At 43.9% G+C, this 16,360-nt stretch overlaps 1 protein-coding gene across 2 annotated transcripts in view; it reads right to left on the minus strand.

The window, feature by feature from the left end:
- LOC139280937 (dynein axonemal assembly factor 5-like) overlaps positions 1 to 16,360 on the minus strand; it is a 111,692-nt gene that overhangs the window by 5,008 nt on the left and 90,324 nt on the right. Inside the window, exons 11-13 of one of the 2 annotated variants that reach the window (XM_070900751.1) lie at positions 8,781 to 8,937; positions 8,043 to 8,234; positions 1,052 to 2,849 (exon numbers count right to left, since the gene is read on the minus strand). In XM_070900751.1, coding sequence (XP_070756852.1) covers positions 2,728 to 2,849; positions 8,043 to 8,234; positions 8,781 to 8,937 — 471 coding nt within the window. In that variant the 3' untranslated portion in view covers positions 1,052 to 2,727. Of the gene's footprint in view, positions 1 to 1,051; positions 2,850 to 8,042; positions 8,235 to 8,780; positions 8,938 to 16,360 lie in introns of those variants that run through there. The other variant, XM_070900750.1, reaches the window with a different exon arrangement.

A 16,360-nucleotide genomic window follows, 5' to 3' on the forward strand; every position in this document is an offset into this window, starting at 1 on the left:
AAAGCATGTTTTCTTCAAACTGCAGAGTCCCTTGAAAATAGATCCAAAAATCCATAAATCTTGCTATGTTAGGTTCTTTTCATGCTGGGTCATTTGGCAGTACTGCAGAAGTTTTGACTTGTTCCGAGCAGCTAACCATAATAAAGACTGGTGTTAGCATGTATCTGCTTTCACAAGTATAATATAGGATAACGCTTTGACTACAGTGTTCATAAAACACTGACCCAGTGGCGTTCAAACTCAATGGAAACCTTGCTCGAACATGCCCAGAGTTGTCAGCAGCAAACAGCCGAAAAGAAAGAAACTATCCATTTCCCTGACATTACCACTACTGACTGCTGGCAGGAACTCAAAACACTGGAACCGAGGAGCTGGCAAACATTCAGGGGACGGAAGGAAAAAATAAATCAATGTCTTCTGTGGTTTTAAATCAAATTAAAACTGAGCTCGTTACTCGAAATGTTTCAAATCTTACTTGACAACGTCAGAGACGAGTAAATCAAAAATAATTCCACAAGCAAAGCGTTAAGTTTAAATGGCAGGCTTATAATGAACAAGTGAAGCAGAACAATTCAGATGAAGTGATAATGATATATTTGTCTGTTAGATAGCCACAGCCTTCTTATTGTGCCAGCCATGGGTAACACAATGCAATGTATGTATCGGGGGCACTGAGTGCATTCAGAGAGCGAGAGAAGGAGGCATTTGGGAAAGCATTTGGTGATGTCACTTGGCATATTCACTGTGCATTGAGTTATGAAAATGCTAAATAGAAAAAAAACAGCAGAGAAACCCAAGTTACCAAATTGCAGTCAATACTGCTGCTGTTCACTTACTGCCACTTTGGCCAAGGCAGGGTTATACAGTTTGCTTAAGTGAAACCTGGCAGTGCCAAGTAACATACTGCATTAAAATATTTTAAAAAACCTTCATTCATATCTTTCATATTTTTATTGGAACAAGTATTCATGTGGAGACGTTTCAGCAAAGTGTAAATATCAATTGTGAAAGCACAAGATTTTTTATGAAATGTTGCTTCAAAGCATCAGTTTTTATTTAAAGTTCCAAGACTCCAAAGTAGTATATGAAAGAATACACCGCTGAATGTCACCAAGCACAATACAGCAACTCAACTTACGTATTATATTTATATAAAAGCATTTAATGTCCATATTTAGAACCTTTACAATATTTCATTAAGGTTTCAGCCAGAGGTGCGTTCCATACGACAGCGCTACAGTGGTGGTGCATGGCATCAGGCCCACAACCAGATCTACACTCGAGCGGAGGAGGGGGCAGAATACAAGTTTCTCGAGAAGATACTAATGTTCTCTCTTTCCCCCTTCCTGACGCCAACCACTTACTGTGTTTCACACTCACCCTTGGACACCTCACCCAAGGGACTGATTTTCATGTACAAGTCTAGACACCGAGTTTGGCAAGCTTTTCGCTCAAGAGAGTCATCATTGCTGAGTGCTCTCACTCAACCAGAGGCTCCTGGAGCAGGAACCACGGTCAAATTTCCGTCCGAGCACTGAAACGCCCCCTACTGCCAGACTAGTGGGGATCAACCATCTGCATACAGACAGAAAATCAACCCTGGGGGTCGGGGGGGGGGGGGGGGTTAGGGAGACGGTCAGCCTGTCCCGGGGGGGGGTTTAGGGAGACGGTCAGCCTGTCCCCGGGAGGGGGCGGGATTAGACGGTCAACCTGTCCCCGGGATGCTCCTACTGCTGAGCTTTGATAGCCACCATGGTGTGAGCATAAAGATCCTCCCCCACCCACTATGAGGAAATACCTGGTGCTCAGCTCAGTGCCTTGTCAAAGGGACAAAGCAATGTACTTTGGGGTCGAGTTCGGTGACTTTATGGTCGATGATTTATTGTCCTGTCTTTGGTGTGCATTATGAGAACTCGTTTTGTCCCTTATTTTATACTTTCATCAGTTGCAAAAAGTGCTAACGAAAATAGCACGAAATGTCCCAAAATAAACTCCACGTTAGGGTATTAGGGTGAAGGAGAGATTATTTCAAACCATGCAGGATCCTCAACTGTTAACAAATACCGACTGAACCTTTACAGCCTGACGAGGGATTAAACTGCTGTCGAGAGGGCTAAACCCAAGTACTTCCTAGGGGCAGGAAGTCACTCACAGGGATAGAAGAATCAGATAAAGTAGGCATGAAACGATGAGGGTGACAGTTCAGTTTACGGATACAACAGTTCCCAACATGTCCATTCTCAAACAAACTAAATAAAAGTAATCTCACAGAGTGGAATCTGGTTTATGTATTCATGGACACATACCTTTCTTCTGTGGCATTAATGTAGATAGAACCACTGAAAGTCTAAATTCAGCATGCAAGCTATGGCGCACCACAGAGCAGAAGTGTTCAAAGCAGGTTCTTTACAACAGCCCAACTTATACTGTCAACGGGTATTCATTGGCACAGAGCGGTGTTTTCCAAAGCATAGTTTGGTTTGCATTGTCAACTTGGTTTAAAAATATTGCACGTTAACTTCATGTTGATTATTTAACACAACTAAAATAAGACAAATATTATCCACATAAATGCAGCAAGGGAGTATGAACCCTAACACACAATGCTAGTGTCTCTTATTCTGGACTGACATTACAACCAGCAAAATTAAGCAGGAGTAGCACATCTTACCAACAAGAGGTTTATGCTACATGGCTCTAATGCAGTATTTAAGTGCCATCATTTATTTATTTATAGGCTCGCTTCAGCATCCGTAACATTTTACTAACGACACTGACAGAAAATGGTATGAATGTCTTGAGAACAATGCGGTGTTTGTCACAATGCATCGCCGTCCCCAATCCGAAAACTGCAGCAGACAAGGAAAAATGGTCATTTGTCAGATCGACACCATATAAAATTGAAGAACCTTAGCTGACTGGGGTACCTTAAACTCCTCATTTACCGGCCCCACCACTTATTTGTCTGTCCTATTGTACAGCCAGGCTTCAGTCTAATGGATACCTTCCGTTACCCAGAGGTTCTTGCCCATCCTTGCCTTCACTCTGTGTTTATCTTTGTTCGTCCTACCCCTCTCTCGTCATTCCCAACACGTCCTACCCCTCTCTCGTCATTCCCAACACGTCCTACCCCTCTCTCGTCATTCCCAACACGTCCTACCCCTCTCTCGTCATTCCCAACACGTCCTACCCCTCTCTCGTCATTCCCAACACGTCCTACCCCTCTCTCGTCATTCCCAACACGTCCTACCCCTCTCTCGTCATTCCCAACACGTCCTACCCCTCTCTCGTCATTACCAACACGTCCTACCCCTCTCTCGTCATTCCCAACACGTCCTACCCCTCTCTCGTCATTACCAACACGTCCGACCCCTCTCTCGTCATTACCAATATGCATCGATCTGCCTTGCAGTATTTTGGTAGAGCCTGGCTGTGGCTGCACAGTAAGATTGGGGGGTAAGTTAGGGGTTTCTGGTACCCCAGTCATGTAGTGTTCCAAAGGTCCCTGGCCAGAGCAGCCTGTCCATTAAGGTGCAGAAATAGATGTGCAAGTAATGCCATGTCTTTGAGCCCACTGAAAATGTTTGCCTGGCTCATCGAGTTAGGAGAATGCCTTTCTGGATCATTAGAAATTCCATGATCCTTTCTCCCATCATCTTTTGTTTTAAAGCAGCTTTGATCCAACAATCTTTCAGAACTTTTTCTTTTGTTCTCCGTGCTCCTTCATCTTTTCTCTGGGATTTTCTCTCATTAAAGCTCGCAATGCAACATCAGTGTCCCATTATTCTCACGTTTCGGATGGGATTTTGTATCAGTGTCCTTGGAAGTCATGGTGAACAAGAAGGGGCAATTTGGAAGTGTTATTATGAAGCACACATTAGACTCTAAATCAGTAAGGCATAAACACTTCTGTAGGATTGGGTATGAGGTCTCCTGCTCCTTTGAGATTAGCGTACCCTCAAATGTCTATGCATTTTAAATTATTTATGCACTGCATAGTAGCACAAAATATAAAAACAGATAGTAAGAGTTTCTAAAGGTACATAAAAAGGAAAAGAGTGGCTAAAGTAAATGTTGGTCCCCTGGAGGATGAGACTGGAGAATTAATAATGGAGAACAAATATTTTGTATCGGTCTTCACGGTAGAAGACACTAAAAACATCCCAACAGTGGATAATCAAGGGGTTTCAAGATGAAGGAGCACGGAGAACAAAAGAAAAAGTTCTGAAAGATTGTTGGATCAAAGCTGCTTTAAAACAAAAGATGATGGGAGAAAGGATCAGAGAATTTCTAATGATCCAGAAAGGCATTCTCCTAACTCAATGAGCCAGGCAAACATTTTCAGTGGGCTCAAAGACATGGCATTACTTGCACATCTATTTCTGCACCTTAATGGACAGGCTGCTCTGGCCAGGGACCTTTGGAACACTACATGGCTGGGGTACCAGAAACCCCTAACTTACCTCCCAATCTTACTGTGCAATAATGGACAATCGCTATCACTAAAGAAGTAGTACTTGGTAAAATAATGGGACTAAAAGGGGACAAGTCGCCTGGACCTGATGGCTTACATCCTAGGGTCTTAAAAGAAATGGCTGCGCAGATAGTGAATGCATTGGTTGTAATCTACCAAAATTTCCTGGATTCTGGGGTGGTCCTAGCGGATTGAAAAAAATGTAAATGTAATGCCCCAATTTAAAAAAGGAGGCAAACAAAAAGCAGGAAACTATAGACCAGTTAGCCTAACATCTGTCATATAGAGTATCAGAGTAAGCTTGCAGGGAACAGAAAAAATGACTGCAAAATAGATATGTGAAGAGAAAAAGATTAGTGAAGACTAATGTAGGTCCCTTGCAGTCGGATTCAGGTGAATTCATAATGGGGAACAAGGAGATGGCAGACCAATTGAACAAATACATTGGTTCTGTCTTAACTAAGGAAGACACGAATAACCTCCTGAAAATACTAGGGGACCGAGGGTCTAGCGAGAAGGGGGAACTGAGTGAAATCCTTATTAGTCAGGAAATTGTATTAGAGAAATTGATGGGACTGAAGGCCGATAAATCCCCAGGGCCTGATAGTCTGCATCCCAGAGTACTTAAGGAAGTGGCCCTAGAAATAGTAGATGCATTGGTGGTCATTTTCCAAAATTCCATGTATTCTGGATCAGTATCTATGGATTGGAGGATAGCTAATGTAACCCCACTTTTTAAAAAAAGGAGGGAGAGAGAAAACAGGGAATTATAGACCGGTTAGCCTGACATTGGTGGTGGGGAAAATGCTGGAATCAATTATTAAAGATGTAATAGCAGCGCATTTGGAAAACAGTGACAGGATCGGTCCAAGTCAGCATGGATTTAGGAAAGGGAAATCATGCTTGACAAATCTTGAGAGTTTTTTGAGAATGTAACCAGTAGAGTGGATAAGGGAGAACCAGTGGATGTGATGTATTTGGACTTTCAAAAGGCCTTTGACAAGGTCCCACACACGAGATTAGTGTGCAAAATTAAGGCACATGATATTGGGGGTAATGTATTGATGTGGATAGAGAACTGGTTGGCAGATAGGAAGCAAAGAGTAGGAATAAACGGGTCCTTTTCAGAATGGCAGGCAGTGACTAGTGGGGTGCCGCAAGGTTCAGTGCTGGGACCCCAGCTATTTACAATAGACATGAATGATTTAGACGAAGGAATTAACTGTAATATCTCCAAGTTTGCAGATGGCACTAAGCTGGGTGGCAGTGTGAGCTGTGAGGAGGATGCTAAGGGCTGCAGGGTGACTTGGACATGTTAGGTAAATGGGCAAATGCATGGCAGATGCAGTATAATGTAGATAAATGTGAGGTTATCCACTTTGGTGGCAAAAACAGGAAGGCAGATTATCTGAATGGTGACAGATTAGTAAAAGGGGAGGTGCAAAGAGACCTGGGTGTCATGGTACATCAGTCATTGAAGGTAGGCATGCAGGTACAGCAGGCAGTAAAGAAAGCAAATGGCATGTTAGCCTTCATAGTGAGAGGATTTGAGTATAGGACCAGGGAAGTCTTACTGCAGTTGTACAGGGCCTTGGTGAGACCACATCTTGAGTATTGTGTGCAGTTTTGGTCTCCTAATCTGAGGAAGGACGTGCTTGCTATTGAGGGAGTGCAGCGAAGGTTCACCAGACTAATTCCTGGGATGGCAGGACTGACATATGAGGAAAGACTGAATCGACTAGGTTTATATTCACTGGAATTTAGAAGGATGAGAGGGGATTTCATAGAAGCATTTAAAATTATGACGGGATTGGACAGGTTAGATGCAGGAAGAATGTTCCCGATGTTGGGGAAGTCCAGAACCAGGGGTCACAGTCTAAGGATAAGGGGTAAGCCATATAGGACCGAGATGAGGAGAAACCTTTTACCCAGAGAGTGGTGAACCTGTGGAATTCTCTGCCACAGAAAGTTGTTGAGTCCAGTTCGTTGGATATATTTAAAAGGGAGTTAGATGTGGCTCTTACGGCTAAAGGGATCAGGGGGTATGGAGAGAAGGCGGAAGTGGGGTACTCAAGTTGCTTGATCAGCCATGATCATAGTGAATGGCGGTGTAGGCTTGAAAGGCCGAATGGCCTACTCCTGCACCTATTTTCTATGTTTCTATGTCGTTGGGAAAATGCTGGAGTCCATTATTAAGGAACATTTGGAAAAGCATAATTCAATTAAGCAGAGTCAGCGTGGTTTTATGAAAGGGAAATCTGTTTGACAAATTTGCTGAAGTTCTTTGAGAATGTAACGAGCAGGGTGGATAAGGGGGAACGCGTGGATGTGGTGTATTTTGATTTCCAGAAAGAATTCAATAAGGTGCCACATAAAAGGTTACTGCACAAGATTAAAGCTCACGAGGTTGAGGGTAAAAATTAGCATGGATAAAGGATTGGCTAACTAACAGAACCAGTCGGAATAAATGGGTCATTTTCCGATTGGCAAACAGTGACTAATGGGGTGCCGCAGGGATCAGTGCTGGGACCTCAACTATTTACAATCTATATTAATGACTTAGATGAAGGGACCGACTGTAATGTTGCCAAGTTTGCTGATGATACAAAAATGGGTAGAAAAGCAAATTGTGAGGAGGACACAAAAAAATCTGCAGAGGGATAATAGACCGGCTAAGTGAGTGGACAAAAATTGGCAGATGGAGTATAATGTGGGAAAATGTGAGGTTATCCACTTTGGCTGAAATAATAAAAAAACAAATTATAATTTAAATGGGAGTAAAATTGCAAAGTGCTGCAGTACAGAGAGACCTGGGGGTCCTTGTGCATGAAACACAAAAAGTTAGTATGCAGGTACAACAAGTAATCAGGAAGGCAAATGGAATGTTGGCCTTTATTGCAAGGGGGATAGAGTATAAAAGCAGAGAAGTCCTGCTACAACTGTACAGGGTATTGGTGAGGCCACACCTGGAGTACTGCGTGCAGTTTTGGTCTCCGTATTTAAGGAAGGATATACTTGCATTGGAGGCTGTTCAGAGAAGGTTCACTCGGTTGATTCCGGAGATGAGGGGTTTGACTTATGAAGATAGGTTAAGTAGGTTGGGACTATACTCATTGGAGTTCAGGAGAATGAGAGGTGATCTTATCGAAATATAAGAGATAATGAGGGGGCTCGACGGATGCAGAGAGGATATTTGCACTCATTGGGGAAACTAAAACTAGGGGACATAGTCTCAGAATAAGGGGCCACCCATTTAAAACTGAGATGAGGAGGAATTTCTTTCTGAGGGTTGTAAATCTATGAAATTCTCTGCCCTCGAGAGCTGTGGAGGCTGGGTCATTGAATATATTTAAGGCGGAGATAGACAGATTTTTGAGCAATAAGGGAATAAAGGGTTATGGGGAGAGGGCAGGGAAGTGGAGCTGAGTCCATGATCAGATCAGCCATGATCTTATTGAATGGCGGAGCAGGTTCGAGGTGGTCTACTCCTGCTCCTATTTCTTATGCTCTTAAATACTTTGGAAAAGAATGAAAATTAAAGTCAAGGCAATTTATTAGTAGCTCTTACCGAGAATTAAATTTTGGATGTCACTCTCTGGGTCATCTAGATGAAGTAATAGCCCGCGATACAGGAATTCAATGTGGCTCTTGAACAGGATTTGGTCATAATCATTCCCAACACATTGGAACCAAACACCCAAAGCCTTGATAGCTACTATACGCACTTCATCCAAACCATCATCCAAGCGTTTTAGAAGTTCTAATTTAAAGAAAAGGAAACAATTTTCAGTGATGTTACAGTGGCATAATAGAAACATAGAAAATCGGAGCAGTCGTTGGCCATTCGGCCCTTCGAGCCTGCACCACCATTCAATATGATCATGGCTGATCCTCTATCTCAACACCATTCCCGCTTTCTCCCCATACCCCTTGATGCCTTTTGTTATAGAAACATCTGCAATAATTTAAAAAGCTAATCAAACAGAATATTTCTAAGACCTTCAGCTGCAATATCCAAGGATCTGACTTTAAGGGTAACCTAAACTCATTCCCTCCCTCCCAAAAAGTTATCTGAATTCAACAAATGCCAGAAAGTAATTCCACCTACAATGTCACAAATTAACTTCTCTTTTTTCACTTGTAGTTCTAGTGGGCAAAGAGATTGCAAACATTGAAACAGAAACTTCTCCAGGAAAAGGATTAGTAGAATATCTGCAGATGCAAGTATTAGAGGGGACTAGCACACCTATATCAAATAGTATTTCTGCATCTTAAATAAAGGTGTTTATCCTGATGTATACGTTACCTGGGTACAATTTATTCAGCTTGTCAGGATCCAGCTGATTCCCACAGACTTTTAAAATGGCACCGAGAGCACGGCAAGCCAGTAATCGAGTCATTTTGGAATCTTCATCTAATGCTGCAATCACTTTTGGCATCAAGTCTTCATATACTCCAAGAGCCTGTCGAACAATTCAAGAAGTATGAAACTGCTGCCAGTCTGACTTCTCATAGAATCGGCAAAACTATAAATGAACCAAACTGTGCTGATTTATATTGCCAAAGGTTGTGGGCCTGAGTGAATGGAATATTGAGATATGGGCGAGTTCCCTGCAGCAACACCCATGCCAACCACACCTCATCAGCTCCTGACAGCCCATGTCAGTTTTAACATTTTTCTGATACATCCCTTTCACAACTCCACATATCTTCAAAATAAAATCATCTTACTTTTTTAGGCTAATATAAATCTGTGTTAACCTGCTTGCATTCTTCTCTGCAAGTTTTTTTCTTCCTATACAGCAATTTTCTGATTCGCTCTGCCCTGCCCAGCCCGAACCTTCCTTCCAAGTGCGAACACACGCTATTTGTTGCAACCTTGAGGGGTCAAAGCCAGGTAACATTGGAAAATGAGGTGCAGCTCTTTCACTTAACCTCACTCCTCAGCCGAGCCCGAACTTCCTCTGTGAGGGGAGCCAGGTTGTGAAATCTGAGCCCACTCACCCTTTCTCCTCTGTCGGACGGGAACACTTTCAGCCGTTAGGAATTTCTGATCAATTACATGATAACCAATAGTGTAATAATTTTAATATCTAACTGAAATATTCAGAACTTCAAGAAAAAAAATATAAATTAGAGCAGAGAAGTTAAGGGGAGATTTGATAGAGGTGTTCAAAATCATGAATAGTTTAAATAAAGTAGCAATGGTAGAAAGGTGAATAACCAGAGAACAGATTTAAGGTCATTGGGAAGAGAACCAGAGGAGACATGAGGAAAAAATAATTTACCCGGCAAGTTATGATTTTCTGAAATGCACTGCTTGAAAGGCTGGTGGAAGCAGATTCAATAGTAACTTTCAAAAAGGGAATTTATTAAATATTTAAAAGGAGTAAACATTTGCAGAGTTATGGGATAAGAGCAGGGGGAGTGGGACTAACTGGAGAGCTCTTTCACAGAGCCAGCACAGGCACGATGGGCCGAATGGCCTCCGACTATGTTGTGTCATTCTATGATTCACAATAGTATTTTGCATAAATTAGGAATAAATGTTTAAACTGGAGTTCACCACTTGCAAATGCCAGGCCCACTTCATTAATTACAACTAATCTCAGACTGATATAGGTCAGTAAAGTATGCAAGATCGTAAATGGTATAGAAAAGTTACATTCAGAATTGTACTTTAAACGATATTGACACAGATTCAAAGATGCGAAAGTCAATTTTAGGACTCATTTCAGGAAGCTCTTTACAGAGTGATCTATACTTTGTGGGTTTGAGTCCTACTCCAGGGACTTGAGCACAAAAATAAATCTAGGCTGACACTTCAGTGTGGTGCTGAGGGAGTGCTACACTGTCGGATGTGCCGTCTTTCGCATGAGATGAGACGAGACGTTAAATCAAGGCTCCATCTGCTCTCTTAAGTGGACGTAAAAAAAATCCCATGGCACTATTTCAAAGAAGAGCAAGGGAGTTATCCCCGGTGTCCTGGCCAATATTTATCCCTCAGTCAACATAACAAAAAAGCAGATTATCTGGTCATTATCACATTGCTGTGTGTGGGAGCTTGCTTGTGCGCAAATTGGCTGCCGCGTTTTTTACATTACAACAGTGACTACACTCCAAAAGTACTTTATTGGCTGTAAGGCGCTTTGAGACGTCTGGTGGTCATGAAAGGCGCTATATAAATGGACGTGCTTATCTGTACTGCCAAAATTGATTCCATGTTCCACCCTTTGTCTATGATTGGTCCCCTTGGAGGATAAGCCACACCCTGAAGTTTCACAGGAATGTGCAACTGGAACTGACTTTGCAAATTGTAACTAGATCCACTTTGACTTTCTGAAGCGACAGAGGACAGAGCTCCCCAGACAGCAAGGGCCAGCCGAAGTGCCTTACTCCAATCCAAGTACATCCCTCCCCCAGTCAAAGTGCCTTACCCTAGTCCAAGTGCATCCTTCCCGCCCCCCCCACCCCACCCCACCACAGATGGGGCAGGAATTGTGTACGGATTCTGAACAGGTTTATTGGGTATGAAGTGAATAGTGACATTGTCGGGATTTCTGAATATCATCCACTCCATCGATGTCCCTTGTAGGGGGTTGTAAGAACGTGATCCATCTCTCCCCTCCGATCCCCCCATCACCCGTGTCTCTCCGCTCTCCCTGTGTCTCTTCCCCCCCCACTCCCTGCCCCACCCTCCATCCGTATCTCTCTCTGCCCCCCAGCCTCTCTCTCTCCCCGCCCTCCCCCCCCCAGTCTCTGTCTCTCTCTCGCTCTCTCTCCCCCTGTCTTCCCCCAGCTCTCCCCCCCCCCCCGCCCAAGCCTCTCCCTTGGCCCTTGGCCGCTTCTCTGCTCGTCGCCGCTCTCATGGGTCCTCTCGGCTCCGGGACCGACAGGGCGAAGAGAGTCGTGGCCTCAGGTCTTGCTTCTCGGCATCACGTGGAGGGAATGATTTGGGCGTGTCGCATGTCTGTCAAAAAGAGTGCAGTATGGGCATGGGGGCGTTGAGGCTTGACAGACGCCTGTCTGAGAAAAAAAGTGCAGTACAAATAGTTACATCGTATATAAATCCAAGTCTTTCTTTGCTTTCTTACACAAAGAATGACCAAAGGAAGGATATACTTGCCATAGAGGGTGCGCAACAAATGTGTATCAGACTGATTCCTGGGATGGGGGGGATTGTCCTCTGAGGAGAGATTGGGTGGACTAGGCCTGTATTTTCTAGAGTTTAGAAGAATGAGAAGTGATCTCAGTGAAACATATAACATTCTTATAGGGCTTGACAGGGTAGGTGCAGGGAGGATGTTTCCCCCTGGCTGGGAAATCTAGAACCAGGGGTCACAGTCTCAGGATAAGGGGTCGGCCATTTAGGACTGAGATGAGGAGACATTTCTTCACTCAGAGGGTGGTGAATCTTTGGAATTCTCTCCTCAGAGGGTTGTGGAGGCTCAGTCAGGTCAAGACAGAGATCGATAGATTTTTGGATCGTAAGGGAATCAAGGGATATGGGGACAGTGCAGGAAAGTGGAGTTGAGGTAGAAGATCAGCCATGTAATCTTTTTCAGCCTCACAACCCCACAAGATGTCTGCGCTCCTCAAATTCTGCCCTCTTGAACATCCCACATTATAACTGCTCAACCATCAGTGGCCGTGCCTTCAGCTGCCTGGGCCCCAAGATCTGGAACTCCCTCCCTAAATCTCTCTGCCTCTCTTTCTTCATTTAAGACGCTCCTTAAAACCTACCTCTTTAACCAAGCTTTTGGTCACCTACCTTAATTTCTTCTTTTGTGGCTCAGTGCCAAATTTATCTGTTTTATCTTGTTACACTGCTGTGAAGTGCCTTTGGACGTTTTATTACGTTAAAGAAATTATATAAATAAAAGTTATTATTCTTATGATCTCATTGAATGATGGAGCAGGCTTGAGGGGCTGAAAGGGGATCGTGTTAGATCCAAGGAAGAGGCATATAAATTCGCCAGAAAAAGCAACAAACCTGAGGACTGGGAGAAATTTAGAATTCAGCAGAGGAGGGCAAGGGGTTTAATTAGGAGGGGGAAAATAGAGTATGAGAGGAAGCTTGCCGGGAACATAAAAACTGACTGCAAAAGCTTCTATAGCTATGTGAAGAGAAAAAGATTAGTGAAGACAAACGTAGGTCCCTTGCAGTCAGACTCAGGTGAATTAATAATGGGGAACAAAGAAATGGCAGACCAACTTTGAACAAATACTTTGGTTCTGTCTTCACGAAGGAAGACACAAATGACCTTCCGGATGTACTAGGGGACCGAGGGTCGAGTGAGAAGGAGGAAATTGTGTTGGAAAAATTGATGGGATTGAAGGCCGATAATTCCCCGGGGCCTGATTGTCTGCATCCCAGAGTACTTAAAGAGGTGGCCCTAGAAATAGTGGATGCATTGGTGATCATTTTCCATCAGTCTATCGACTCTGGATCAGTTCCTATGGACTGGAGGGTAGCTAATGTAACACCACTTTTTAAAAAAGGAGGGAGAGAGAAAATGGGTAATTATAGACCTGTTAGCCTGACATCAGTAGTAGGGAAAATGTTGGAATCAGTTATTAAGACTGAAATAGCAGCACATTTGGAAAGCGGTGACAGGATCGGTCCAAGTCAGCATGGATTTATGAAAGGGAAATCATGCTTGACCAATCTTCTGGAATTTTTTGAGGATGTAACTAGTAGAGTGGACAAGGGAGAACCAATGGATGTGGTGTATTTGGACCTTCAAAAGGCCTTTGACAGGGTCTCACATAACAGATTGGTGTACAAGATCAAGGCACATGGTATTGGGGGTAATTTACTGGCGTGGACAGAGAATTGGTTGGCAGGCAGGAAGCAGAGAGTCGGGATAAACGGGTCCTTTTCAGAATGGCAGGCAGTGACTAGTGGAGTACCGCAGGGGTCATTGCTGGGACCCCAGCTCTTCACAATATACATTAATAATTTGGATGAAGGAATTGAGTGTAATATCTCCAAGTTTGCAGATGACACTAAACTGAGTGGCGGTGTGAGCTGTGAGGAGGATGCTAAGAGGCTGCAGGATGATTTGGACAGGTTTGGTGAGTGGGCAAATGCATAGCAGATGCAGTATAATGTGGATAAATTGAGGCTATCCACTTTGGTGGCAAAAACATGAAGGCTGAATATTATCTGAATGGCAGCAGATTAGGAAAAGGGGAGGTGCAACGAGACCTGGGTGTCATGGTTCATCAGTCATTGAAAGTTGGCATGCAGGTACAGCAGGCAGTGAAGAAGGCAAATGGCATGTTGGCCTTCATAGCTAGGGGATTTCAGCAGGAAGGTCTTACTGCAATTGTACAGGGCCTTGGTGAGGCCTCACCTGGAATATTGTGTTCAGTTTTGGTCTCCTAATCTGAGGAAGGACGTTCTTGCTATTGAGGGAGTGCAGTGAAGATTCCAGACTGATTCCAGGGATGGCTGGATTGACATATATGAGGAGAGACTGGATCAACTGGGCCTTTGTACACTGGAGTTTGGAAGGATGAGAGGGGATCTCATAGAAACGTATAAGATTCTGACGGGACTGGACAGGTTAGATGCAGGAAGAATGTTCCCGATGTTGGGGAGGTCCAGAACCAGGGGACGCAGTCTTAGGATAAGGGGCAAGTCATTTAGGACTGAGATGAGGAGAAACTTCTTCACTCAGCGAGTTGTTAACCTGTGGAATTCCTTATCGCAGAGAGTCGTTGATGCCAATTCATTGGATATATTCAAGAGGGAAAGGGATCAAGGGGTATGGAGAGAAAGCGGGCAAGGGGTACTGAGGTGAATGATCAGCCATGATCATATTGAATGGTGGTGCAGGCTCGAAGGGCCGAATGGCCTACTCCTGCACCTATTTTCTATGTTTCTATGGCATCCTCCTGCTCCTAATTTTTTATGTTGTTGTGTAATGGACTTCCAGGTAGGATAGTGGATGCAAAATGTCTGGAATCATTTAGGAAGCAGCTGGATGTAAAAGAACTGTCGGGTCATTCAGGTGGTTATGCTCAGAGGGGCTGAATGACCTTAGTGATGCATTGGTGGGCATTTTCCAACATTTCATGGACTCTGGATCAGTTTCTATGGATCAGAGGATAGCTAATGTAACCCCACTTTTTAAAAAAAGGGAGAGAGAAAACAGGGAATTATAGACCAGTTAGTCTGAAATCGGTAGTGGGGAAAATGTTGGAATCAATTATTAAAGATGTAATAGCAGCGCATTTGGAAAGCAGTTACAGGATTGGTCCAAGTCAGCATGGATTTAGGAAAGGGAAATCATGCTTGACAAATCTTCTAGAATTATTTGAGGATGTAACTAGTAGAGTGGACAAGGGAGAACCAGTGGATGTGGTGTATTTGAACTTTCAAAAGGCCTTTGACAAGGTCCCACACAAGAGATTAGTGTGCAAAATTAAAGCACATGGTATTAGGGGTAATGTATTGACGTGGATAGAGAACTGGTTGGCAGACAGGAAGCAAAGAGTAGGAATAAACGGGTCCTTTTCAGAATGGCAGGCAGTGACTAGTGGGGTGCCGCAAGGTTCAGTGCTGGGACCCCAGATATTTATGATAGACATTAATGATTTAGACGAAGGAATTGAATGTAATATCTCCAAGTTTGCAGATGACACTAAGCTGGGTGGCAGTGTGAGCTGTGAGGAGGATGCTAAGAGGCTGCAGGGTGACTTGGACAGGTTAGGTAAGTGGGCAAATGCATGGCATATGCAGTATAATGTAGATAAATGTGAGGTTATCCACTTTGATGGCAAAAACAGGAAGGCAGATTATCTCAATGGCGACAGATTAGGAAAAGGTGGGGTGCAACGAGACCTGGGTGACATGGTACATCAGTCATTGAAAGTTGGCATGCAGGTACAGCAGGCGGTGAAGGTGGCAAATGGCATGTTGGCCTTCATAGCGAGAGGATTTGAGTATAGGAGCAGGGAGGTCTTACTGCAGTTGTACAGGGCCTTGGTGAGGCCACACCTTGAATATTGTGTTTAGTTTTGGTCTCCTAATCTGAGGAAAGACGTTCTTGCTATTGAGGGAGTGCAGCGAAGGTTTACCAGACTGATTCCTGGGATGGCAGGACTGACATATGAGGAAAGACTGGATCGACTAGGCTTATAGGCCCCAAGTTTCCACATGATTTGCTCCTGATTTTTAGGAGCAACTGGTGTAGAACGGAGTATCTTAGAAATCGAAATTCTCGACATTTAGTTTGCTCCAGTTCTAGTCAGTTAGAACAGTTTCACTTTGGAACAGAATTTTTTTTCAAAAGGGGGCGTGTCCGGCCACTTACGCCTGATTTCAAAGTTTCGTGAGTGAAAACTTACTCCAAACTAACTTAGAATGGAGTAAGTGAAGATTTTTGTACGCTCGAAAAAACGTTGTCTACACTTTAGAAAATCAGGCGTAGGTTACAAATTAGGCGTAGGGAACGAGGTGGGGGGGGGGGGGGTGGGGGGAGATGGGAAGTCATTAAATTCTACAATCAATCCTTAGTTATACTTATACAAATATTATACAAATAAATCCAACCTGAATAAAAATTTATAAGCAAAGAAATGATTAAATAAACCATGTTCCTACCTGTGTGAAACAGTATCAACCTTCGAGCTGCTGTGCTTCAGGCAGGCGTTTCATGTTGGAGACAGGCAGCGGCGTGGCGTCAGTGTCTCGATGGCAGCGGCAGCAAGCTTCGAGCTGAGCTGCAGTGCTTGAGGCAGGCCTTCATTCTCTTCGTGGCTGGCCGCGAAGAAGCAGCACCGGACGGACCCGAGGCCATTCGGCCACGAGATAGCAGCGGCGTCAGTGGCTGGCCGGCAGCCGAAGAATCAACGTAGGACACACGCAGCTCATTA

Source organism: Pristiophorus japonicus, chromosome 15, assembly GCF_044704955.1.
Source record: "Pristiophorus japonicus isolate sPriJap1 chromosome 15, sPriJap1.hap1, whole genome shotgun sequence".
In the NCBI taxonomy this organism is placed as follows: domain Eukaryota; kingdom Metazoa; phylum Chordata; class Chondrichthyes; family Pristiophoridae; genus Pristiophorus; species Pristiophorus japonicus.